The sequence below is a fragment of the Thalassophryne amazonica genome, chromosome 12, assembly GCF_902500255.1.
Source record: "Thalassophryne amazonica chromosome 12, fThaAma1.1, whole genome shotgun sequence".
In the NCBI taxonomy this organism is placed as follows: Eukaryota; Metazoa; Chordata; class Actinopteri; order Batrachoidiformes; family Batrachoididae; genus Thalassophryne; species Thalassophryne amazonica.
Genome location: NC_047114.1, coordinates 89,217,277 through 89,244,868, shown reverse-complemented (window position 1 = coordinate 89,244,868; position 27,592 = coordinate 89,217,277). Strand labels below are relative to the sequence as shown.

The 27,592-nt window shown below is 41.3% G+C and overlaps 1 protein-coding gene across 1 annotated transcript in view; it reads right to left on the bottom strand.

The window, feature by feature from the left end:
* Positions 1 to 27,592, bottom strand: part of kmt2cb (lysine (K)-specific methyltransferase 2Cb) — a 252,332-nt gene that overhangs the window by 200,712 nt on the left and 24,028 nt on the right. Inside the window, 1 exon segment of the mRNA XM_034182661.1 lies at positions 13,124 to 13,312. Within this exon segment, the coding sequence (XP_034038552.1) occupies positions 13,124 to 13,311 (188 nt within the window). The 5' untranslated portion in view covers position 13,312.

The window sequence follows — 27,592 nt, the reverse complement described above, 5'->3', positions numbered from 1 at the left end:
CTTTACCAGGGAGGCTGAATAGTGTGATGCCCCTGTAGTTGGAACACACTCTCTGGTCCCCCTTTTTAAATATGGGGACTACCACCCCAGTTTGTCACTCCTTAGGCACTGTCCCAGACCTCAACGCAATGTTGAAAAGACGTCTCATCCAAGACAGTCCCTCCACACCCAGAGCCTTAAGCATTTCTGGACGGATCTCATCAATCCCGGGGCCTTGCCACTGCAGAGTTATTTGACTACCTCAGTGACTTCCACCAGGGAAATCATGAAAATCCTCCATTAGCTTCCAGCTCTGCCCCTACTATAGAGGGCACTCTGGTCTGATGCAGGAGTTCCTCATAGTGTTCCTTCCAGTGCCAGATTACATCCTCAGTTGAGGTCAACAGAGTCTCATCCTTCTTGTAGACAGCTTGGATGGCTCCCCGTTTTCCCGTCCTGACATGCCTCACGGTCCACCAGAAGTACCTTGTGCTGACCAAAAGCCCTTCACCATGGTTGCTTCAAACTCCTCCCACACCCGCTGCTTTGCCTCCCCCACAGCAGAGGCTGCTGCCCCTCGGGCCCGTCGGTACCTTGCAAGTGCCTCCAGAGTCCCCCGAGAGAACATATCCCGGAAGGAATGGGCTTAAATGGTACCATGGTACCAATAAAGCCCATTCCAGACTTTTGACTTTTTCCCTAAAATTTCTTGATTACCGTATTTTCCGGACTATAAGTCGCACTTTTTTACATGTTTTGGCAGGGGGTGCGACCTATACTCCAGAGTGACTTATAAATGAAAAATATACCGGTAGATTCTCAATTAATTTACCGTAATAAAACAATTTTACGTGACAGAGTCGCTCTATGTTTTAAAATGGCCGGAAATGCAATGCATCATGGGCACTGTAGTATGGCAGCCGTCCTATAGGTCACGCTGGTCGCGATAACCAATCAGAGAACAGAACATTGGACGCGTATTCCTCACTTCACCCAGACAATGATTGTGAAACAGCGTGTGAAGCAGACGAACACGGTGCTTATTCTGGGAGGGCTAACAAAACAGCTTCAACCCTTGAATATCAGTGTGAGCAGAGTTGATGCTCAGAGCTGTGTGGGAGCACTGGGTGAGCGACGGCGGAGGATTAGCATCTGCACTTGGAAGGAGCTGGCTTCGACACCACAGGGAGGTCATGAGCTGCGCAGGTAGGTGCTGCATGGTTCGGCTCGCAATGTGGTCCGCAAAATGCAAACATATCCATAGGTAAAATGCAGCTCACGAGAGGGCGCTCAAGGCTTGTCTGACTGTTCCTGCGACTTCTGACTACCATAGAAAAATTAAAATTTCAACATTACTGATAACAAGACAATGGAGACGGCCAGAAAAAAATGCCACCAAAAAGAAAAGCATACTCTGCAGATTACAAGTTGCGACTGGTGAAATATGCATCCGAAAACAGTAATCGAGCAGCAGAGAGAGAGTTTGGAGTGAGTGACAAACTTGTGAGGGACTGGAGGAAAGCGGAGGTTACTCTAACCACCATGAAAAAAACAAAAAAAGCTAATCGCGGGCTAAAACCTAGAGGAGCGAGACGCACATGGGTGCTCAAACAATGTGCAGATATTATCATCATAATATTATCATCTGAACTTTCATGTTAAGTTAACATACCTGTATGTCCATGCGACTTATACTCCAGTGCGACTTATCTATGGTTTATTTTTCTTTATAATGGATAAAGTGGGTGGTGCGACTTATACTCCGGTGCGACTTATAGTCCGGAAAATACGGTACGTTTTTTTTTTTTTTTTTTTTTTTTTTTTTATTGTACATTAAATAATTACTAAATATTCAAATGAGAGGTAAAGCTTGGCCTTTAACAAATTATGTCACTTACAAATTATGTCGAATACCATCTCTTATTTGTTTGCTATTCCTGTCATATGATTCCGTTATGGATGAATAAAATCCATTTGTGATGAAAACTGACGCAGAAAAAAAAAAATTCATTCCTTCCTTGGAAAGATAAAAATTGTTCAACCATTCCTAAAGAAAACAATCCCTCCATGTGTCCACATGTTTTTCTATTTCTAAAGTCAAATTTTTTAACATGTTTTCAAGTCAACAGAACCCTTCTTTGAGTTTATGAGCCTTTACTGGTGTTTTGAGTGACATATGTCACTAACATACTCTGCAGCTGAGTGAAGCTTCTTGCAGCAGGCAAAAAGAGAACACAAACCGTGTAGTATTCTTCAGCCTACAGGATATGCTGTGAGTCAAACATAGTTTCGAAGAGAAACATTTTACTGGCAAGAATTTGTACTTTCAAGAAGTGGTCGAATGAAGTCTCGGAGACATTCAGACACTGATCTATTAATAGAAACATGACAAAAAGTACACTTTTAAGCTCGGTCTTTGCAGCAAGTGGCAAAAGTTGAACATTTTTAACTTTTGGCAGTAAGTAAACACTTCCCATAATATATGTTACAATTATTTCCTGCAAAATGACCAGAGATTACCAGCAGGTGGCAGTGTTCAGCATGTGGCATACAGTTCTTTTGGATATTACTTAAGCAAAACAAAGTGCATAAATCAAAGTTACATCATCATCATCGGTCTATAAATTTTAATCAGTTAATGCTCCTTTAATGTTGAAGTGTACACAGTGACATTTACTGATTTTGTGCAAATGTGTTAAATTCAAAGAGATGGGCTCATCTATGTATTTAATCACCCATTCATTCACTCACTGTATTCTATTCCACAGCCATGAAATAAAAAGTTATGTATTTATTCAATAATAAAAGTCATTTTAAGTTGCCCCTAAAGTGATCTGACGAAGTACTTTATCTGATCCGCTTTGAACAAGTGAGCTAAAGATATCAATCAACTATGGTTCCGAAGCCAACAAAACCCAAAAATATTGTCATTTGTCTTTTCAGCTGGCCCTGGGATGTTGGCGCCAAATAAATCTGCACTGGGATTTGGCACAAGTTTTACTTCAGATGCCCTTTGTGATGCAACTCCAGCTCTGGAGCTAGAGAAACACACCTAGCCTCTTGTCTTCCCAAACAGTATTCCAGCAAAGTACTAATAATCAGACTTAGACTCATTTTTATTGTCATTCAGTAAAAAAACATCACAGATGCTGTCACAAAAGGAAATATCAATGCACTTCTCGAACAGATAAAGACACAGAATAAAGCACAGAATACCAGTCAAAGGTGTGTGATAGAGATAAAGCGCAGGACTCACTGCTTTACATTTGAGATTGGACAGGAACAGATGTACACAAAGCAGGACGACTGTGCCAATAAAACCCACAGCAGAACAAACAAATTAAGCTTAATGACAATTTATGACCGCAAGATGTATTTTGCCATGCTTATTGCCTCACTGATGACCAATTAAGATGCTCACTACATAGGTTTTTTCTCATCTTAATACGTAATATTTAAGTAATGCTTTTAGCTGTAAGTCAACCCCCCCCCCCCCCCCCAAAAAAAGACTAACATTCAACCCCCATATGCAGCATGTGTGCACACACCCCCCCTCCCCAAGCATAGAGAGGAAAAAGAAAAGGTGAAAAATAATGCTGTGGTAAGTAGTCCCAGCTAAGAGCGTGCAATCTGGAAAACCTGACAAGGAAAACCTCATGTTGAAGTGGACTGAGTACACATCGTGTTTAGGGCAAATGTATTTAGTAGTATTTTCAACCACCAGTGTCCAGAAAACCAGAGTCCAACACATTACCCAGTGAAGACAAATTGGCTTCCAAGACAAGCATTTTTCTTTAAACATGTAAAAAGATATATGTAGTTTATTCCCATGGTGGAGAAAAATCTGCTCATTTGAGCAAGGCTTGCTCTAGATTCCACAGCCTTGTGAAGCTATTATTCAGTAAAGAAGTGATGAAGCAATTTTTTTATTTCTGGTCTTGTAACTATAGCATTCTCAATTATTTTTAAAACAAAAAACATTAGGAGAGCAACACAACAATCACTGATGCCAGACACTGGTCAAAACTACCATCCCTGATTCTTAAGACCAGGCACCTAAGTGGCTCTACTCTACTCTTTTCTACTCTCCTATTTTACACTCCCTTTAGATATTTAGATATACGAGGTCTGTTAAAAAAGTATCGGACCTTATTTATTTATTTATTTTTTTTCAAAAACCTGATGTATTTGAATCAAGCCTGCTTGCGTGAGCCAACCTTGAACCTTCGTGCACATGAGTGAATTTTTTCACGCCTGTCGATTGCGTCATTTGCTGGCAAGCAGCCTTTATGTGAGGACGTGTATTGTGCTCTCGTCGGATTTTCATTGCAAGGAAAATGACGGAACGACTGGAGCAGCGCCGCATCAAATTCTGCCAGAAACTGAGCGACAGCCAGGTGGAAACCATTCGGAAGATTCAGACAGCTTTCGGTGACAATGCTCTGGGCGTCACACAGATTAAGGAGTGGTACAACCGGTTTAAAGACATCCACACAACGGTGGAGAGCGAGCCACACTCCGGGCGGCCATCAACATGCTGAAATGACCAGCTCATTGCCAAAGTGAACGCTGTGGTGAAGGGGGACCATCGTGTGACTATCCGAAAAATTGCAGAAGAGGTGGACATCAGCACTTTTTCAGCACATTCCATTGTGAAGTTTTGGCCATGAAAAGAGCAAAATTCGTGCCGCTGCTGACGGAGCAAAAGTGCCTTCGTGTTGAAGTCTCACAGGACATGCTGGACTCCAAAAAATGATGCGCACCTCTTCCACAATTTCTCAGATAGTCACACGACTGAAAAGCCACTGAAAGCCGTCTGAATCTTCTGAATGGTTTCCATCTGGCTGTCGCTCAGTTTCTGGCAAAATTTGATGCGGCACTGCTCCAGTCATTCCGTCATTTTCGTTGTAATGAAAATCCGATAAGAGCACAACACACGACCTCACACAAAGGCTGCTTGCCAGCAAATGACTCAATCGACAGGCGTGAAAAAATTCACGCATGTGCACAAAGGTTCAAGGTTGGCTCACGCAAGCAGGCTTGATTCAAAACCATTAGGTTTTTTGAAGAAAGAAAAAAAAAAAAAAGTTCCGATACTTTTTTAACAGACCTCGTACCTTTGTATACTGGCATAGTTCCACCTTAGAATTGGAATATAATATATAAGATATACGAGGTCTGTGAGAAAAGTATCCGACCTTTTTATTTTTTTCAAAAACCATATGGATTTGAATCACGTGTGATTGCATCAGCCAAACTTGAACCTTCGTGCGCATGCGTGAGTTTTCTCACGCCTGACGGTTGCGTCATTCGCCTGTGAGCAGGCTTTGTGTGAGCACTGGTCCACCCCTCTCGTCGTTTATTTATTGCGAATAAATGTCTGAACGATTTGGAGCTTTGCTGCATCAATTTTTTTCCAGAAACTGTGAGAGACCTCCAGGTGGACACCGTTCGGAAAATTAATATGGCTTTCAGGGACGATTTTATGGGGATTACACAGATTAAGGAGTGATCCAGACGGTTTAAAGACCGCCCACAACTGCTGAGAACGCGCCGCGCTCCGAACGCCCATCGACAGGCTCCAACCCCGCTGGAACAACCAGATCATTTCCAACGTGAAGGCTTTGTTGATCCGGGACGTTGTCTGACTTTCACAAAAAGGCAGAAGGCGTGGACATCAGCACTTTTTCGGCACATTGAGACAGACGTGCGGAGGAGTTTCGCGCGTCGCGGTGGAGCCGCATGGCGCAAAGCAACGCCGTGATGAAGCCTCACAGGACATGTTGGGGCATGTCCAGCTCATGCTCAATTTCTCGGATAATCACACGACTGAAAAGCAACCGACAGCCGTCTGAAATCCACCTGAAAGCCGTCCTGTGAGACCAACACGGAGGTGGTTTTGTGTCGCGTAATGAACGGCTCCGTGGCGTGGCCCTCCGCTTTTCTTTCCATGAAAAAACTCTTGTAACAGTGGAGTGTGCCGAAAAAGTGCTGATGTCCACGCCTTCTGCCTTTTTGTGAAAGTCAGACGACGTCCCGGGTCAACAAAGCCTTCACGTTGGAAATGATCTGGTTGTTCCAGCGGGGTTGGAGCCTGTCGATCGGCGCTCAGAGCGCGGCGCGCTCTCAGCAGTTGTGGGCGGTCTTTAAACCGTCTGGATCACTCCTTAATCTGTGTAATCCCCATAAAATCGTCCCTGAAAGCCATATTAATTTTCCGAACGGTGTCCACCTGGAGGTCTCACAGTTTCTGGGAAAAAATTGATGCAGCAAAGCTCCAAATCGTTCAGACATTTATTCGCACTAAAAAAACGACGAGAGGGGTGGACCAGTGCTCACACAAAGCCTGCTCACAGGCGAATGACGCAACCGACAGGCGTGAAAAAACTCACGCATGTGCACGAAGGTTCAAGCTTGGCTGATGCAATCACACGTGATTCAAATCCATATGGTTTTTGAAAAAAATAAAAAGGTTGGATACTTTTCTCACAGACCTCGTACCTTACTGAATTTTCATGAGAATTCAAGAGTGACAACTGAACAGGACAATCGCAAAGTTTTTGAAACTGTCACATGTAGAAAATATTTACCTAAATTTAGCTTATGCATGCTTGTAGTGTCCGTGCCGATTACCTCTGCTTCTATGCAACGTTAAAAGTGATATTTTTGTTTGACTATGTCAGCACCGATGAGCACAAATAACAAACAAGGTAATATTGCTTCGTTTTTCAAGCTATCCTTCAGAGAGAAAACAAGACAGTCAATACATTTTTTTCCAGCACTGTGTCACCCTTGAAGATGATACCCCTACCTCTTGTGAACAGAAGATTAAAGAAGTTGGAGAGCAGAAGAAGCAGAAAATGCCAAGTCAGGCTTTGATCCAACATGGAAGAATGATTTTCCCTGGGTGGAAATGACTTCTGACCGATCTGGAAATACCAATGGTATGTATCCCATTAACCACACTTTGATTAAAGCCAATCTTTTTTCATGATACTATCATTTAGGCTATTTGCTTCCTCCATACAATATGTTACACTCATATGTGATGCCCCTAGACCACCCTACAATACTTGTGCCTGCAGTGCTCGCCGCACAGCAATGCAGTGCTAAGTTCTCCCCTACGCTGTGAAAAAATCCTGGTGAGAACCCTGCTGTGGAAATCAAAAACAAGCTTGACTCTTGGTACAGAGCCCCATATTAAATCTCCAGTGCTACCTGAAGTCAAGCTGCTGTGGAATTTTTCCAAATCCCTACATTTAAAAAAAAAAACATCACAATGACAACCAGGACAGCCCATTCCAACAACACAAAGTATTATGTTCGGAGAGATGTAACAGATAGCAAAACCCACAGTGCTAATATGCTTTTGTTTTTAAGCCACAGATCAGATCACTTTTGGATCAGCCCAAAAAAAAACAACTAAACTAAAACAAAACAAAAACCTACTATTACTACTTTGCTTTCCATTTTAAAAAGAACTTTATGCACAAAGAAAACAATGAACTTTTGCCTGTGTTCCTGAATGAAAACAATATGTCCAATGTCTTATATAGTATTTTTGAAATACTCAGTTGTTGTATTAAATTGCAATACAAACCTTAATAGTGAATTAAAAAAAAAAAAAAAAAACAGCCTTTGTAAAATTGTGAAAAGTAAAAAAAAAAAAAAAAGGGGGGGGGGGGGGGCTGGACTGACCTAAGCTTATACCTGCAAGTTTGCCAAGACATGCCATGGAAACAGAAGCTGCTGGAACACCATTGTCACTACTGTCTACAATCAAGTGATTTTAACATTGCCAAGAACAGAATGGCCACTCTCCAAGAAAAGAAAAGAATCTGCCATTCCAAAATAGATGCCTTCAAACTCAGGGGATCACTTGGAGAGTCTATTTCTGGAAGAAAGTTTAATGGACAGTTAGATCTGGCCAGAGATATGATTGGAGGAGTAAAAGTGTGGATTGCAACTCTAAGAACAGCATACAAACTATTAAGCATGGTGACACTAGCATCACCATCACACGCAAAGACTGCCAGTGAACTAGTGCACTGCACAAAGTGGATAGAATAGTGAAAAAAAGGAATACAACCTCTGAATTCTTCAGCAAACTCTCAAACCATCAGCTAGATCAGTGTTTCCCCAATCCTAGTCCTTGGGACCCAGAGTACTGCACAATTTCCATTTGTTCCTAAACCAATCTGAGCACATAAGCTCAGTCAGTTGTTGATTAGCTGAACACATCTCTCTCAGCTGATCTGCTCTGATTAGTTCAGGGACAAATGGAAAATGTGTGATACCTTGGGTTCTGAGGACCAGGACTGGCAAACACTGACAGAGATGGTTGAAACGTAGACATAATTAGGTGTTTCAACAGGACAAGAACTTCTAACCCATATCAAAGCTGGTTGTGTGATGCATAAAGTAGACTCAGAACAGACTTCTCAAAGACCTGACCTCAACCTATTGAAAAGATCTGGTTTGTGCGTAGGGCAGGTCAAAACAGAGGCAGGAAACCAGCCATTTTAATTTTACTCAGCCAATTCTCCTAAGAGTGGTCAAATATCCAAACAGAATTCTGCCAGAAACTTTCTGATGCTTTCCATAAGGTAAAACTTACTAAGAGACGTTCAACCAAGTGTTAGGTGTGCTTTTAACACTGTGCTCAGTAATAAATTAAAACTTGTGCCCCCAAAACATAAAGGAGATTGTCTGTTGTCGGGACATTGAACTGATGGCGGTGAGTCTCCGACCGTATTACATGCCGAGGGAGTTCACACACGCCATCTTTACGTGTGTTTACATTCCTCCACGGGCTGACGCACAGGCGGCGTGTGACGTCATCCACTCCACCATCGCAGCGCTGCAGACACAACACCCTGAGGCCTTCTTCGCGATCTCTGGTGATTTTAATCATGTCACACTGAACTCCACTCTCCCTGCTTTTCATCAGTTTGTGGACTGTCCCACCAGAAAGAACAGGTCTATTGATCTGATGTATGCCAACGTGAGGGAAGCATACACATCTACTTCACTACCACCACTGGGAAAATCAGATCACAATCTGGTTTTTCTACAGCCTCAGTACAAACCACTGGTACTGAGGCAGCCCATTACTACACGTTCATTGAGTCTGGTCTCCTGAGGCAGAAGAAGCTCTCAGGGACTGCTTCGAGACTACGGACTGGAGCGTGCTGCAGGACACACATGGTGAGGACATTGATGGAGTGACACACTGCATCACGGGCTACCTGAACTTCTGTAGGGACGTTGCTGTTCCCATAAAAACTGTACGTTGCTTTTAAAAACAACAAGCCCTGGATCACCAGCGATGTCAAGAATCTTCTAAACCAAAAGAAGAGGGCGTTCAAAGACGGAGATGGGACGGAGCTTAGGCGTGTACAGCGGGAACTAAAGGTTCGCATTAAAGAGGCCAAGGAGTCCTACAGGAAGAAGGTGTAGAGAAAGCTGCAAGACAACAACATGAAGGAGGTCTGGGATGCAATGAAAACCATCACAGGCTGCAAAAGCAGCAGCCGCAGCCCAGTAGATGGGGTGTGGACAGAGCAAACCAGTTTAATGACTTTTTTTAACAGGTTTGACTGTTCTACCTCTGCAAACCCCCCATCAACCCCTCCCGCAGCAGTTATCACTTCATCACCATCAAAACCCCCAGCAGATCAGCACTCACCCTCACCATCATCATCATCACTGTCAGCACCAAAACCCACAGTGGATCAGCCCTCGTCCTCACCCTCACCATCCTCACCACCATCATCATCATCATCATCATCATCGTCACAGTCAGCCGGAACAAGCACCCACTCTCACCGTCCTCCCTCCTTCACGGCAGACCAGGTCAGGAGAGAGCTAAGGAGACTCCACCCCAGGAAGGCAGCAGGCCCGGATAAAGTGTGTCCCAGACTGCTTAAGGCCTGCGCCAACCAACTGGGGGAGCCCCTCCAGCATGTTTTCAACCTGAGCCTGCGTCTCAGAAAGGCCCCAGTCACATGGAAGACATCTGTGTCATTCCAGTTCCTAAGAAGGCACACCCGAAGGAGCTGAATGACTACAGGCCAGTCGCTTTGACATCCCACGTGATAAAGACCATGGAGCGACTGCTGCTGAGCGTCCTCAGACCTCAGGTCAGACATGCTGAGGACCCACTGCACTTTGCATACAGGGAGAAGGTGGGAGTGGAGGACGCCATCCTCTACCTCCTTCACAGGGCCCACTCTCATCTGGACAGGGGTAACAGCGCTATGAGGGTCATGTTTTTTGACTTCTCCAGTGCCTTCAACACCATCCAGCCCCTGCTACTGAGAGACAAGCTCATGGAGATGGAGGTGGACACTCATCTGGTCACCTGGATCACTGATTATCTAACTGGAAGACCACAATATGTCAGACTCAGTAACTGGACCTCGGACACAGTGATCAGCAGCACTGGAGCACCACAAGGAACTGTGCTCTCTCCAGTTCTGTTCACTCTGTACACATCAGACTTCAATTACAACTTGGAGTCGTGCCACATGCAGAAGTTTTCAGACGACACTGCTATTGTGGGATGTGTGCGAGAGGGACAGGAAAGAGAGTACAGGGACCTGATACAGGACTTTGTGGAGTGGTGCAAATCAAAACACCTGCAGCTGAACACTGCCAAAACAAAGGAGATGGTAGTGGACTTCAGAAGGTCCGGGCCCACTCTGCAGCCAGTCTCCATTGAGGGGGTCGATGTGGAGGTGGTCCAGACTTACAAATATCTGGGGACACTTATGGACGATAGGTTGGATTGGTCAGTCAATACTGACACCCTCTACAGGAAGGGACAGAGCAGACTGTACTTCCTGAGGAGGTTAGGGTCCTTCAGGATCTGCCATAAACTCCTGCGAATGTTCTACCAGTCTGTGGTAGCCAGTGTCCTCTTCTCTGTGGTGGTCTGCTGGGGGAGCAGCATGAAGAGGAGGGATGCCGGGCGACTGGACAGGCTGGTGAGGAAAGCTGGTTTAGTGCTGGGAACAGAGCTGGAGACACTAACATCAGTGGCAGAGAGAAGGACCCTCTGTAAACTGCTGGCCATCATGAACAATGTTGAGCACCCTCTGCACAGCGCCATCATCAGGCAGAGGAGCTCATTCAGCGGCAGACTGCTGTCCCAGTCCTGCCACACGGACAGATTCAGGAAGTCTTTTGTCCCTCAGGCCATCAGACTGTTCAACTCTTCCCATCTCAGTAAGAAATAATCCTGTGACACATCTGTTTGACCTTTTATTGCTTTCTTTTGCACTACCAACACTGTTTACACTGCTTACTTCTTTGCACAACCTACACTGTTCACATTGTGTACTGTTTACATCTGTGCTACCTCCTCACTAATGCACTACTACATTTACTCCTCCGTCATATTCTCTGAGACTGGATGCTGCACTTGCACACAAATTTATTTTATTTTTAGTTAGTAGCTTTTATTGATTAGTCCATTTTATTTTATTTACTTAACCCTATTTTGTGTGTCTGGTGCAATGTGTGTGTCTTGTCTAATGTGTAAGCTGCTGGATGCCTTGAATTTCCCTCTGGGATCAATAAAGTATCTATCTATCTATCTATCTATCTATCTATCATCTATCTATCTATCATCTATCTATCTATCTATCAAACTCTTGGGTGTTTTTTTCCCCTCATTAAAGATATAGAGTCTACAATCATTCTGAACCAGAAAAATAAATAAATGAAAGTCTGATACTGGCATGACATTTTTGCCCCTGATGAGTGTGTGTAAACGCCTGACCACAACTGCAGTGATGAGTCTCAGAGCATGATAATCATCATAAACTCATATTAGGCCCACCTGCAAGCCAGTTAGAAACAAATACTGTCCTTTGTCAGGTAATACATTTACACAATACAAATTTCCAATGGGAACAAATAATCAAAATGACAATGCACAGTATCTAGGAAAAACATAATTAGAAAATAAAAACATCTAACAATGAATCGTAAGACCTTTTCAGCCATGTGAATGGCCTACAGGTGCACCAAAGAACGATGCAAGTTACAATTGTATGCAAAAGTTTGGGCAGCCCTGATAATTTTCATGATTTTCTTTTATAAGTCATTGGTTGTCTGGATCAGAAGTTTCAGTTAAATATATCATAAAGCAGATAAACACACTGATATTTGAAAAATGAAATGAAGTTTCTAGTATTTACAAGAAAGTGTGCAATAATTATTTAAACAAAATTAGGCAGGTGCATAAATTTGGGCAGCCTTGTCACTGACCTCCTTACACAGGTGAATCCAATCATAAGAAAGGGTATTTAAGTTGGCCATTTGCAAATGTTTCTCCCTTTGCATCTCTTCTAATGAGTGACAATATGGCAGCCTCTAAACAACTCTCAAATGACCTGAAAATAAAGATTGTTCAACGTCATGGTTTAGGGGAAGATACAAAAAGCTATTTCAGAGATTTCAGCTGTCAGTTTCCACTGTGGGGAACATAGTGAGGAAATGGAAGACTGCAGGCACAGTACTAGTTAAGGCCTGAAGTGTCAGGCCAAGAAAGCTCTCATAAGCTGAAGTGAAGGATGGTGAGAAGAGTCATAGTCAATCCACAGACCTGCTCCAAAGACCTACAACATGATTTTGCTGCACATAGTGTCTCTGTGCATTGTTCAACTATACAGCGCACTTTGCACAAAGAATGCAGAGGAAGCCTTTTCTGCATACGCGCCACAAACAGAGTCACTTGAGGTATGCAAAAGCACATTTGGACAAGCCAGCTTCATTTTGGAATAAGGTGCTGTGGACTGATGAAACTAAAATTGAGTTATCTCGACATAACAAGGGGTGGTATGCATGGTAGAAAATGAACACAGCATTCCAAGGGTGTTCAAATTTATGCACCTGCCTAATTTTGTTTAAAGAATTATTGCACACTTTCTGTAAATCCTATAAACTTCATTTCACTTCTCAAATATCACTGTGTTTGTCTGCTATATGATATATTTAACTGAAATTGCTGATCCAAACAACCAATGATTTATAAAGGAAAGCCATGGAAATCATCAGGGGTACCCAGACTTTTACATACAATTGTATGTATTCTGTACTTTATAAATGAAATACGAAATTGGGAAAAAAAACCTACTTCTTTCTGCTCTTGGATGTGGATGAGGGTGGCGCCTGGGGTAAGACTGTAGCAGCATCCTTGCGAGGCCTGCCACGGGGGCGCTTGTCTGCGTGGGCAGGACTTCCTGTGGATGTGGACCCTACACTGCTGGAGGGCGGTGAGGGTCCCTGGTCAGAGGGTTCCACAGACTTATCCTCTGATGACATTCTAAAGAAATGGAAAGGGAATCAAATATTGGTGGAAAATGTTACCTGTTAAATATAAACTCTGGAAAATTTGAGCCAATGATGTTATAAGACTCTTCCTTCGAGACCCCCGTAAATACCCCCTCACCCCAGCTTGTACAATGAAACTTAAAATATAAACCACTTTCTACACACAGACTTGACAGCTTTAACCAAAATATTCGCATGCAGAAAGTATTATTAGGAACATAATGTAATTTAATCAACAGTATTATATAAGGAAATCCCTTTAATGAGGAACCAATGATGATAAATATTAACAAAGCCGTGAAGTGTTTAAAGAGTCTCTCAATCAGTCTCTCAAACTATTGATGCTCACAAACAGCATCCTTCTGACTCTGAAAGGCAGCCATTTCTACACTTTTGCAATAAACTTGAGAATTTTACAAGCAGTTTATCTCATAAGGATACTCAGATTTTTAATCCTACATTTTTAAATTAAAAAACAAAAGAGGACCGCGTGAGACCAAATTCAGCCTTTACTCTGATCTTCAGTCCTGGCATGTGAACTGTGGTGTAGGAAAAATTAATGTTGCTGTTATTGTTTTGTCAATTATCAATTTCAAGTTCTTTTAATTAATTGATTAAAGTCTATAAGCTGTCAGAAAAATAATGAAAACGGTTCATCACAATTAAACAAAACCAAAGTTGAATTTTTCCAAAATCAGAAGATAATCATTTTACAATGTGAGAGAACAAAAACCCTCCAAAACCTTCATTTTGATAAGCAATAATAATAATAATAATAATGATAGGCAAACAATCATCTCACAACATTGTTGTTGATTTTGTGTCAACTGAAAAAAAATGTGTGCGCGTGTGGGACGAGGGAGGGATTGGATTAATTAATTGAAATGCATTCTCAAATCTTACAGATTTTCTATTAGCCAACTGCCCATAAAAAAATGAATGAATGAATGAATGAATAAATAAATAATCCAGCATGCCCTACCACAAACATAGCAAATACTACTTCTTGTTACAATGAGAATTCTGACTAATGTAACCAGTATTTGCTCAAGGACAAGGGAACCATAGGAAAGGTGTGTCCAAAGCTGAACATGTTGCCTTCAGCAAAAAATTCATGGTTATTTTAAGCTCTACATCATTAATCTCAAAAGAGTGATCTGACAAGTAGACAAGCGGAGAATAATAAGGAAAAGTAACCGATCAGAGGAAAACCAAGATTTTTTTTATTTTTTATTCTAGTGTAATTTGCATTGGTCAATTATTTCACTAACTCTTCTGCCACTGCGGGCCAACTGCTTTTAATTGAGGTGAATCACTGGATTTTTACAGCGCAACTGTATTTTTTTTTAAAGGGCTTGCTAGTTTGTACTTTTCATGACGCAATGACTGCTTTTGTCACCACTTGGTGTATGCTCAAATGTTGTAATGCAATTCAATTTATTTACATAGTGTCAAATCACAACATTAACCACCCCAAGGTGCTTCATAAGACAAGTAAGATCAACCCTTACCAACACCCTGCGCAAGCACACTACCAACTGTAACTGAGACACTCAGACCAGTGTTTGCCATATAGTATAATAAGCCTGATGGGCGGCTGCCAGTCTCATGAGCACCCCCACCAGGCCAGAATTTTTTTATAACACCAATGAAGAATAAATGCAGGAGATAATAATGACAATAATCCATTAATATGGAAATCAAAAATCATTTTGCTGTACCTGCAGCACTCCCAACAGCACTTGGTGATGTTACTCATAAACGCGAGTCCACCTGTCTTTGACACGACGCGAGCCCTTTTAAATTTAAATCGTGGGTGTTTAACTGAACACACGTTAACTAAAGCACGGTAAACATGGCACTGCTTTAAAAGAGAAAAAAATGTAATGTACAGGACAAACAACTGAATACAAAGACATTTTTCTCCAAAACTCCAGAGCCAATAAACAGATGAGGAGAGAAAGACAGAAGTGGGAGGTGAGCATACAACAAGAGCAGCAGAGAGAGAGAAGGTGGAGAAGGGAGGGGAGGAGGAAGCTCGACTGCAAGCCTTCAAAAAAAAAATACTCTCAATCTGGCTGAGACACAGAGTGGTCTGTGCTTGTACCAGTCTACCTATGGCAAGACTCAATTTGTTGATCTCAGTGTTTAGCATACTCTTGTTATGGTTAATTTGTAGCTTTTTATTCAGTTAATGTTTTTGGTAGAAAATAATGATACTTTTTATTAAATGATCATCTTTATTCAATCAGATTAAGTGCAGCAATGAATCATGGTCAGTGCTTATAATGTGCCATTTCTGAAAAATTCTCAGGTTACACAGTTTATTTTGTACTTGGGCTGCAGCTATCAATTATTTTAGTAATCTAGTATTCTATCGATTATTCTGGTGATTAATCGAGTATTCGGATTAAAAAAAATTTTTATTTCATTAATTTACTTAAGCTTAATTTAACAGTTATACCTGACAGAGAAAAGGATAAGTCATTTTAATGAATAACCAATTCAACTCCTCTTAAAATAAACATTTTTACTGGCAGACTTTGGTGGTATAATTTAACTGGTAGCTGCTTCTTAAAGAGAGTCCATTAAGTGGCACTGGCATATTCTGGATTCATTTTAAAGATGACAAATAAGTTGACCAAAAAAAATTAAAACATATTGCCATATTAGGTCTGAATAGGCCTAAAAGAAGCTTCTGTTGGAAGTATCTTATATATTGGGTGTCCCAAAAAAAATATGCAACAATTTATCAGCAAAGAAAATGGTCAAAGCATATGTCTAGGAAATAAATTTATGGCTGGATAGAAAGCTGAAGGGTTGAAGTTTTTCATACCAATGTCAATATAGGCCCTGCATTTCGTCAGTCAAGCATAAAGCCGCTGCACCTGTTTGACACTCTGGTCTGGTCCCAAAACTCAATAATTTTTGTTCGCTGTAGTATGGTTAATCTTGGCATTTTCCTGAGTCTTGGTTGGCATCAACATAAACTTCAGGGTCTCTGCAAGTAAAAAAGAAACATAAGTGATTAAGTTTGTAGCATTTAAGGGTCAAACCGAGTGTTTTAAATGCTGTATATTTTTTGGGGACACCCTATACAGGATTAGCAGGTTAGGTGAATTGGAAACTTTATAATTGTCCAGGTCTCCCTTGTAAAAGAGATCTTGATCTCAATGGGACTAACCTGGTCAAATAAAGATTAATTAAAGTGGGAGGGGGAAGTGTGGCTTTTTAAATACTTAAAAGATACTGGACTTAGTACTGCTATAATGGACTGATGCAGGAAAGGACAGCCATGCTACAATAAGGATCCGGCTGCCATAAATGCCACAGAGAAGAGAGGGTAGCTTTAGGTGGCTGGCGCAATTTTGTAGACAGCAAAGCTTTCTATATTGATAAAATGGCCTTCGTTCTGGGGCCACTGTGGCTTACGGATGCCAGACGGCCTCCCACCCTACTGAGGAAGGCACCGGCATCTTGTCTGCAAACATAGAGTTCTGCAGGGAGGGTAACATAGGAATTTACAGCAGCCACGGGAGCAGGTGATTAGAGATAATGTTGCCGAGCATTGGCTGCAGCCCCCATCACCCCCTTTGTCACGTTAGCTTCAAGACACTGAGGCAAAGCGACCATCTGCCATTTATTTTCAATCAGATGGGGCTTTTAACAGTGACATGAGATGAGTGGTTGCTATGCAGTCTGCTAGGCGGGGTTAAACTAGAAATGTAGTGGATGGACTTCCACAAATGTTTTTGTATAACATTCTAAGATAGGCTTTCAAGAATTCTAATTTAAAAATATAAAACTTCTGGATGGATGGATAAATAAAACTAAATAGACTTACAATGTCATTCCCCCAGATGCCTTCAGAGTAGGGTTGGGGCTGATCCGTGAATTACCACTCTGGTTATTGGCGACTCTGTTTTGAGAAATGTGAAGTTAGCGACACCAGCAACCATAGTCAATTGTCTTCCGGGGGCCAGAGCAGGCGACATTGAAGGAAATTTGAAACTGCTGGCTAAGGCTAAGCGTAAATTTGGTAAGATTGTAATTCATGTCGGCAGTAATGACACCCGGTTACGCCAATCGGAGGTCACTAAAATTAACATTGAATCGGTGTGTAACTTTGCAAAAACAATGTCGGACTCTGTAGTTTTCTCTGGGCGCCTCCCCAATCGGACGGGGAGTGACATGTTTAGCCGCATGTTCTCCTTGAATTGCTGGCTGTCTGAGTGGTGTCTAAAAATGAGGTGGGCTTCATAGATGATTGGCAAAGCTTCTGGGGAAAACCTGGTCTTGTTAGGAGAGACGGCATCCATCCCACTTTGGATGGAGCAGCTCTCATTTCTAGAAATCTGGCCAATTTTCTTAAATCCTCCAAATCGTGACTATCCAAGGTTGGGACCAGGAAGCAGAGTTGTAGTCTTACACACCTCTCTGCAGCTTCTCTCCCCCTGCCATCCCCTCATTACCCCATCCCCGTAGAGATGGTGCCTGCTCCCAGACCACCAATAACCAGCAAAAATCTATTTAAGCATAAAAATTCAAAAAGAAAAAATAATATAGCACCTTCAACTGCACCACAGACTAAAACAGTTAAATGTGGTCTATTAAACATTAGGTCTCTCTCTTCTAAGTCCCTGTTAGTAAATGATATAATAACTGATCAACATATTAATTTATTCTGCCTTACAGAAACCTGGTTACAGCAGGATGAATATGTTAGTTTAAATGAGTCAACACCCCCGAGTCACACTAACTGCCAGAACGCTTGTAGCACGGGCCGAGGCGGAGGATTAGCAGCAATCTTCCATTCCAGCTTATTAATTAATCAAAAACCCAGACAGAGCTTTAATTCATTTGAAAGCTTGACTCTTAGTCTTGTCCATCCAAATTGGAAGTCCCAAAAAACAGTTTTATTTGTTGTTATCTATCGTCGTCCTGGTCGTTACTGTGAGTTTCTCTGTGAATTTTCAGACCTTTTGTCTGACTTAGTGCTTAGCTCAGATAATTATAGTGGGCGATTTTAACATCCACACAGATGCTGAGAATGACAGCCTCAACACTGCATTTAATCTATTATTAGACTCAATTGGCTTTGCTCAAAATGTAAATGAGTCCACCCACCACTTTAATCATATCTTAGATCTTGTTCTGACTTATGGTATGGAAATTGAAGACTTAACAGTATTCCCTGAAAACTCCCTTCTGTCTGATCATTTCTTAATAACATTTACATTTACTTTATGTTCTCTAATGCCATATACCAACACAGTGCAGAGTAGCTACCTAAACTCTGTAAGTGAGATAGAGTATCTCGTCAATAGTTTTACATCCTCATTGAAGACAACTTTGGATGCTGTAGCTCCTCTGAAAAAGAGAGCTTTAAATCAGAAGTGCCTGACTCCGTGGTATAACTCACAAACTTGCAGCTTAAAGCAGATAACCCGTAAGTTGGAGAAGAAATGGCGTCTCACTAATTTAGAAGATCTTCACTTAGCCTGGAAAAAGTGTCTGTTGCTCTATAAAAAAGCCCTCCGTAAAGCTAGGACATCTTACTACTCATCACTAATTGAAGAAAATAAGAACCCCAGGTTTCTTTTCAGCACTGTAGCCAGGCTGACAAAGAGTCAGAGCTCTATTGAGCCGAGTATTCCTTTAACTTTAACTAGTAATGACTTCATGACTTTCTTTGCTAACAAAATTTTAACTATTAGAGAAAAAATTACTCATAACCATCCCAAAGACGTATCGTTATCTTTGGCTGCTTTCAGTGATGCCGGTATTTGGTTAGACTCTTTCTCTCCGATTGTTCTGTCTGAGTTATTTTCATTAGTTACTTCATCCAAACCATCAACATGTCTATTAGACCCCATTCCTACCAGGCTGCTCAAGGAAGCCCTACCATTATTTAATGCTTCGATCTTAAATATGATCAATCTATCTTTGTTAGTTGGCTATGTACCACAGGCTTTTAAGGTGGCAGTAATTAAACCATTACTTAAAAAGCCATCACTTGACCCAGCTATCTTAGCTAATTATAGGCCAATCTCCAACCTTCCTTTTCTCTCACAAATTCTTGAAAGGGTAGTTGTAAAACAGCTAACTGATCATCTGCAGAGGAATGGTCTATTTGAAGAGTTTCAGTCAGGTTTTAGAATTCATCATAGTACAGAGACTGCATTAGTGAAGGTTACAAATGATCTTCTTATGGCCTCAGACAGTGGACTCATCTCTGTGCTTGTTCTGTTAGACCTCAGTGCTGCTTTGATACTGTTGACCATAAATTTTATTACAGAGATTCTGAGCATGCCACAGGTTATTAAAGGCACTGCGCTGCGGTGGTTTGAATCATATTTGTCTAATAGATTCAATTTTGTTCTGTAAATGGGGAATCTTCTTCACGACTAAAGTTAATTATGGAGTTCCACAAGGTTCTGTGCTAGGACCAATTTTATTCACTTTATACATGCTTCCCTTAGGCAGTATTATTAGACGGTATTGCTTAAATTTCATTGTACGCAGATGATACCCAGCTTTATCTATCCATGAAGCCAGAGGACACACACCAATTGGCTAAACTGCAGGATTGTCTTACAGACATAAAGACCATGGATGACCTCTAATTTCCTGCTTTTAAACTCAGATAAAACTGAAGTTATTGTACTTGGCCCCCACAAATCTTAGAAACATGGTGTCTAACCACATCCTTACTCTGGATGGCATACCCTGACCTCTAGTAATACTGTGAGAAATCTTGGAGTCATTTTTTGATCAGGATATGTCATCAAAGCGATATTAAACAAATATGTAGGACTGCGTTTTTGCATTTACGCAATATCTCCTAAAATTAGAAAGGTCTTGTCTCGAGTGATGGTGAAAAACTAATTCATGCATTTATTTCCTCTAGGTTGGACTATTGTAATTCATTATTATCAGGTTGTCCTAAAAGTTCCCTGAAAAGCCTTCAGTTAATTCAAAATGCTGCAGCTAGAGTGCTAACGGGGACTAGAAGGAGAGAGCATATCTCACCCATATTGGCCTCTCTTCATTGGCTTCCGGTTAATTCTAGAATAGAATTTTAAAATTCTTCTTCTTACTTATAAGGTTTTTGAATATCAGGTCCCATCTTATCTTAGGGACCTCGTAGTACCATATCACCCAATAGAGCGCTTCGCTCTCAGACTGCAGGCTTACTTTAGTTCCTAGGGTTTGTAAGAGTAGAATGGGAGGCAGAGCCTTCAGCTTTCAGGCTCCTCTCCTGTGGAACCAGCTCCCATTCAGATCAGGGAGACAGACACCCCTCTCTACTTTTAAGATTAGGCTTCAAACTTTCCTTTTTGCTAAAGCTTATAGTTAGGGCTGGATCAGGTGACCCTGAACCATCCCTTATTTATGCTGCTATAGACGTTAGACTGCTGGGGGTTCCCATGATGCACTGTTTCTTTCTCTTTTTGCTCGTATGCACCCACTCTGCATTTAATCACTAGTGATCGATCTCTGCTCCCCTCCACAGCATATCTTTTTCCTGGTTCTCTCCCTCAGCCCAACCCGTCCCAGCAAGACAGACTGCCCCTCCCTGAGCCTGGTTCTGCTGGAGTTTTCTATCCTGTTAAAAGGAGGTTTTTCCTTCCCACTGTAGCCAAGTGCTTGCTCACAGGGGGTCGTTTTGGACCGTTGGGGTTTACATATCTTGTATGGCCTTGCCTTACAATATAAAGCGCCTTGGGCAACTGTTGTGTGATTTTGGCGCTATATAAAAAAAATTGATTGATTGATTGACTTGACCCAGCTATCTTAGCTAATTATAGGCCAATCTCCAACCTTCCTTTTCTCTCAAAAATTCTTGAAAGGGTAGTTGTAAAACAGCTAACTGATCAACTGCAGAGGAATGGTCTATTTGAAGAGTTTCAGTCAGGTTTTAGAATTCATCATAGTACAGAAACAGCATTAGTGAAGGTTACAAATGATCTTCTTATGGCTTCAGACAGTGGACTCATCTCTGTGCTTGTTCTGTTAGACCTCAGTGCTGCTTTTGATACTGTTGACCATAAAATTTTATTACAGAGATTAGAGCATGCCATAGGTATTAAAGGCACTCCGCTGCGGTGGTTTGAATCATATTTATCTAATAGATTACAATTTGTTCATGTAAATGGGGAATCTTCTTCACAGACTAAGGTTAATTATGGAGTTACACAAGGTTCTGTGCTAGGACCAATTTTATTCACTTTATACATGCTTCCCTTAGGCAGTATTATTAGACGGCATTGCTTAAATTTTGATTGTTACGCAGATGATACCCAGCTTTATCTATCCATGAAGCCAGAGGACACACACCAATTAGCTAAACTGCAGGATTGTCTTACAGACATAAGGACATGGATGACCTCTAATTTCCTGCTTTTAAACTCAGATAAAACTGAAGGTATTGTACTTGGCCCCACAAATCTTAGAAACATGGTGTCTAACCACATCCTTACTCTGGATGGCATTACCCTGACCTCTAGTAATACTGTGAGAAATCTTGGAGTCATTTTTGATCAGGATATGTCATTCAAAGCGCATATTAAACAAATATGTAAGTAAGTCCCTTCGGCTGCTCCCTTGTTTTTGCACTCGGGGTCGCCACAGCAAATCCAAGGTGGATCTGCATGTTGAATTGGCACAGGTTTTACGCCGGGTGCCCTTCCTGACGCAACTCCACATTACATGGAGAAATGTGGCAGGGGTGGGATTTGAACCCGGAACCTTCTGAACTGAAACCAAGCGCATTAACCACTTGGCCACCACAGATATGTAAGACTGCTTTTTTGTATTTACGCAATATCTCTAAAATTAGAAAGGTCTTGTCTCAGAGTGATGCTGAAAAACTAATTCATGCATTTATTTCCTCTAGGCTGGACTATTGTAATTCATTATTATCAGGTTGTAATTATTGTATGGCCTTGCCTTACAATATAAAGCGCCTTGGGGCAACTGTTTGTTGTGATTTGGCGCTATATAAATAAAATTGATTGATTGATTGATTGAATTACGTCACTATCGGGAACCCGATACAGACGTAATTCACGGATCGGAATTTCCTGAGCCAACCTGCGGGATTTTCCGATAGTGGAAAGAAACTATGTCTGTGGAAAAAAACTGACTGCGAGGCTTGCATGTTCAACCTCCAGCTGAAATGCATCTGCTGAACCACAGACAAAGAGATAAACAACAACAAAAAATTCACGCAGGGACCCAGTCCATCAACTTTTAAAAAATAAATAAATAAAAATTAGAAAGCCACATCTTATCACCGTTTCAGCAAAATGTCAAGACTTTGGCCCCACCATGCGACTATTTGTGCCTTATTCAGCCAACAATCGGGTGTACAGACATTTTGACACGGCTTTGCATCCCCGACCGTCGGGTGAATAGACTCGGCCCTCTACGTGCACTTTGAGTTTTCATCGACATGGGTGCAGAGCGGATTCATTAGTGTGGCTTTTGTAGTAAAGCTGCACTCCAGAACCCAGTTATTCACAGGCTGTGCTTACGTTCACGTGCAGCCTGACTGAATGAGGATTACGCCAACCGCCTGCGCTTACAGTCCGGTGTCAGGGGAGTGCCAAGCTGACTTTGGCTGAGCTCCTGACACTGCGAAAGATCAAAACTTGTAAAGATGTGAAACAATAATAATTGCCCATGTAAAACAGAAAAGGATACACTAAATTTGACAATCTGTGTGATGGTGCAGCGGACATTGTGCCATTTCTTAGGGAGAGCCCTGGAATGTTGATGTTGTTAAAAACGCAAAATACACCCGAATAGTCGACAGAATACTCGATTACTAAAATAATCGATCGCTGCAGCCCGAGTCTATAAGCTGTATCGATGTGTCGCTAACTACGAACAGCAAGAAGCTAGGCTGAAACGGTTATGGCGCTTTTCTACTTCACAAAAGTAGCACTACTTGGCACTACTCAGGTCGACTCTACTCGTTTTTTTTTGCTTTTCCACTAGGGTTAGTACTTGGTATCGGGTGCTTTTTTTAGTACTGATCAGGAGCGGTTCCAAGTGAGCCGAGCCGATACTAAAATGTGACGTCAACAGGCTTGCCGGCCACTTGATTGGTCAGAGAAGAGTCATGAGCGCGCAGACTGAGACGAGAATCAAAACCCGCCATTTTTAAATAGTCACAGCGGCATTACAGCAACCGTCCTTTTCTTACGTTTCTCTGCGAGTTTTTTTTTACTTGCACAAAACCACTACCGTGGTCCGTGGATGAGCTGCGGACGTTTCGTGTTTGGTGGTGGAGGAGAGAATTTAGAGAGGGGTATGAAGTGATCCGAAATGAGAAATCTCCCAGTCTTTGGCCGCACCCGGCTCACCAGACATTACCAGCACGCAGAGAACAGCTGAAAAGTTTAAAAGTGATTACAGGACCACAACGGCCGCTGTAGGTCAGACCGTAAAGGCCGGAAACGGTTCGACCACAGGAATGCTGTTTACGGACACCGACAGGCGAGCACCCGGAGGCAGGATGACCGCGACTCGGCCATGGCTTTGTTGGAAGCGACGGATGGTAAGTGTTTATGTGACTGTCTGTAGTCTGCTTGAAAGCACCCTTTAAGTTACTTATCCCATTGGTGGGAAGCACACATTAACAAGGGAGATTTGAATCTAAACTTGTGTTAAAGTAACATCGTTGTCTCGTATGCAGACACAGTGAGCTAGCTGATTGCTAACTAGCGAGCTAGTTAACTCCGTGCTCCGCTTTAAAGTATTAACTTCTGACAGAAAAACACCTCAAGTCAGCAAGACAACAAACGTGTACATCTGACTAATTTAGTGCCATTACTGTGATTTTTTTTTTGTTTTTTTACGTGTTGCCATTTTGTGTTTTTGTTGAAGAATCCAGTTCCATATGCGAGGAGGGTTCGACCACCAGCTTTAATATCTGTATCAACGTCCAGCACCACACAGCAACGTGTTATCACTGGTAAGAATAACGTCTCACATCACGTAACTTTCCTAAATCCGATATACTGTATATACAGGGTGACCCCCCCACCAAAAAAACAATAACAAAAAACCCAGAACCCATAAATATTGTAATAAATCTCACAAAGGTCCAGCAAATTTTGCTGGACTTTCCCAAAGTTTCAGTTATCTTGGTTGCTTTGCATAAAAGTCATGTTCTTTCAAAATTATGCTCCAAATGGTCTGATTTGTTGGAGGATCATTTTGAAAACATAATTTTTGTGCAAAGTGACCAAGATAACTGAAACTCTGGGGAATGATCATACAGAGACTGAAGGTTTTTGTTTTTTTGTAGGATTTTATTCCAGTTCTTCTGTTTTTATTTGTGGGCGGGGGTCACTCTGTATGCGTGCTTTTTTTTTTTTTTTTTTTAACTTGCTTTTGTTAATCATTTCACATTTCTACCATCAATATTGTCCATGCAAGAGAAAAAGGAGCCTGTTCCAGCAAGAGAATCTGTCCATCTTGAGTGATGTTGAGGCTGAAGCTGAACTGGGCTTTGTGTGATGGACACAACCGACTGATCCTTGAGGAAGCAACAGTGGTGGAAACTGCATTTAATCAGTCATATCTTGGCGTGCTGGACGACCTTGTGCACGCGATGCGTGACCGGGGCGTGTGACCTGCACTCCCACCCCAGACTACAGACACATGAAACTTTGTATAGGTGTTGCATTTTTGTTTTTGTTGTTTTGTATTTGCTCTTTTTTGTTGCAGTAAACAGTTTGGACTCATGTGACTGTATCATAATTTGGTATATTCAAGTTGAGTCACAGTAAAAAATAGAGCCCGATCGATATGGATTTTTTTGAGGCCGATGCCGATAACTGATAAATCGGTGATTTGGCGATAGCCGATAAATCAGCCGATATTTTTTTTTAAATGAATAAATGTTCTTTTATTGGACCCTTAACAAAAAGGTGAGCTAAAAGCTGAAGCTTTGTCCTCATATTGATTAACTTTATAACAGAGAAGAATTTAAGTTCAAAATGCAATCAAGAATTAAACCTTAGCAAATAATATCCTTAAAAAGAGTTGTGAATACATATATACCTGTTGCTGCTGCAACTTAGATATAGGTATATTATAGGTAGAAAACTTTTTCAGTTGCAGACAAGTAATTGTGAGAGAAAAGAAACACAAACACTAAGGAAACATTATTTTCAAAACACTCCTTTATTTTTCTTTTCTGCAACTTTCAAGAACAAAAAACTTTCAAACAATCTTAGTGCAAGCAGAGGTTGGTTTTTAGTGCTGTAGAAACATTTTAACAAGAAAACATGGACCCTGATATAACGTGTGGAGAAACTATCATATAACAGTAAAATAAGATTCTTTTCACAAGACACTGTAGTATGTTTGTGCAATTTTCAAGAACAGTAACAAGAACTGTCAAGTACAAAAAACATCTGAGCAAAGTTGCATTAATCTCTAAGGAAAGATAAATAACATTACAAAAAAAAAAAAAAACTCAACTCTACAAAAGTTATTAAACAAATCTTGAACATTCGCCCTTCATTCTTGGTCCCTTTGGGTGCAAATCAAACATGATAGGACTGGCCAGGATATTTTTCATTATGTAAACATAAGTTAACTTTTTCATAAACCCCCCTTTAGTTTCAGGTACTACTTAATATTGCCACTTACTTTGTATGCTTTTGTCAGTCGATCAGTGCAGTGTGACAGCGAACTACGGGGCCCGGTGATGAACACATTTAAGCAGGGGGTGTAAGTAGCTCTCAGTTGAATGAAGTCGAGCTCCATCTACTGGACAAACGTTCAAGGACTTTTTACATTGCCGACAAACATATTTCAGTAACTGTTATGTTATGAGAAATTACCGGCAGTCTATCGGCAACATTTTGGCCGATAGTGAGTACTTTGAAAAGGGCTTATATAGGCCGACCGTAAATCGGCCGGGCTCTAGTAAAAAACATTTTGTCATTGATGTTTGGTGCAATGAAGGTTCATTTCTAAGAATTTTTTAATTTGGGTTTGCCGCTAAAGAAGACACTGCCCACTACACCTGGCTGAATCTTTACAAAGATGCTGGAATAACCATGTCTAACTGAAGATTTTACCAAATAGTATTTAACATAAACAAAAAGGTTTAGTCACTTTAGTGAAGGCACCATTACATCAAGGAATTCTGAACAACCAGTTTTACTGTCTGTTTACTTCAATTTACATTTATGACCCCGTTAAATGTAAAACTTATTTTACTACTGGATTATGCTTAAACAGCTTTTCAAACTGTTAGCCTTTAAATCAGTAAACCTTGGTAACTTTTACAAATCAAACTGATGTTACATAAAAGTGGAGACATTTTAGCAAAAAGTACAAAAATTTATTAAAAATTCAGTGAAACATAACTGGTGTCTAACATGATGATGATGAAAAGTGTCTCATTCCATGGCATGAACCTTTGCAGTGGTGACTGAGAAAACCATCTGAAACACACACAACATACATATTTTAATTAGTGCTGTCAGGTTATTAAAAAATAATGTAATTGATTACAGGGTTTGTGATTAGTTCATCTAAATGAATCATTTAATAGCAGGTATATTAAAAAAAACTCATCTGTGTGTGTTTGGGGCATTTAATAATCAGGTAAAAAAAAAGGATCTGGGTTATTTCTGTTACGTATCAAGGAGGTATTAAACAAGCTGTAAATTATCTTAAATTGGGAGAACTGTCTAACTTTGTAATTTGGAGGGTGTTAAATGCAGACAAATTTCACGTATGTAGTGTACAATGAAAATCAAAAGCGATATTACATCAAATCAATTTATTTATATAGCGCCAAATCACAACAAACAGTTGCCCCAAGGCGCCTTATATTGTAAGGCAAGGCCATACAATAATTACGGAAAAACCCCAACAGTCAAAACGACCCCCTGTGAGCAAGCACTTGGCAAAGTGGAAGGAAAAACTCCCTTTTAACAGGAAGAAACCTCCAGCAGAACCAGGCTCAGGAGGCGCAGTCTTCTGCTGGGACTGGTTGGGGCTGAGGGAGAGAACCAGGAAAAAAGACATGCTGTGGAGGGAGCAGAGATCAATCACTAATGATTAAATGCAGAGTGGTGCATACAGAGCAAAAAGAGAAAGAAACACTCATTATGTGCATCATGGGAACCCCCCAGCAGTCTAAGTCTATAGCAGCATAACTAAGGGATGGTTCAGGGTCACCTGATCCAGCCCTAACTATAAGCTTTTGCAAAAAGGAAAGTTTTAAGCCTAATCT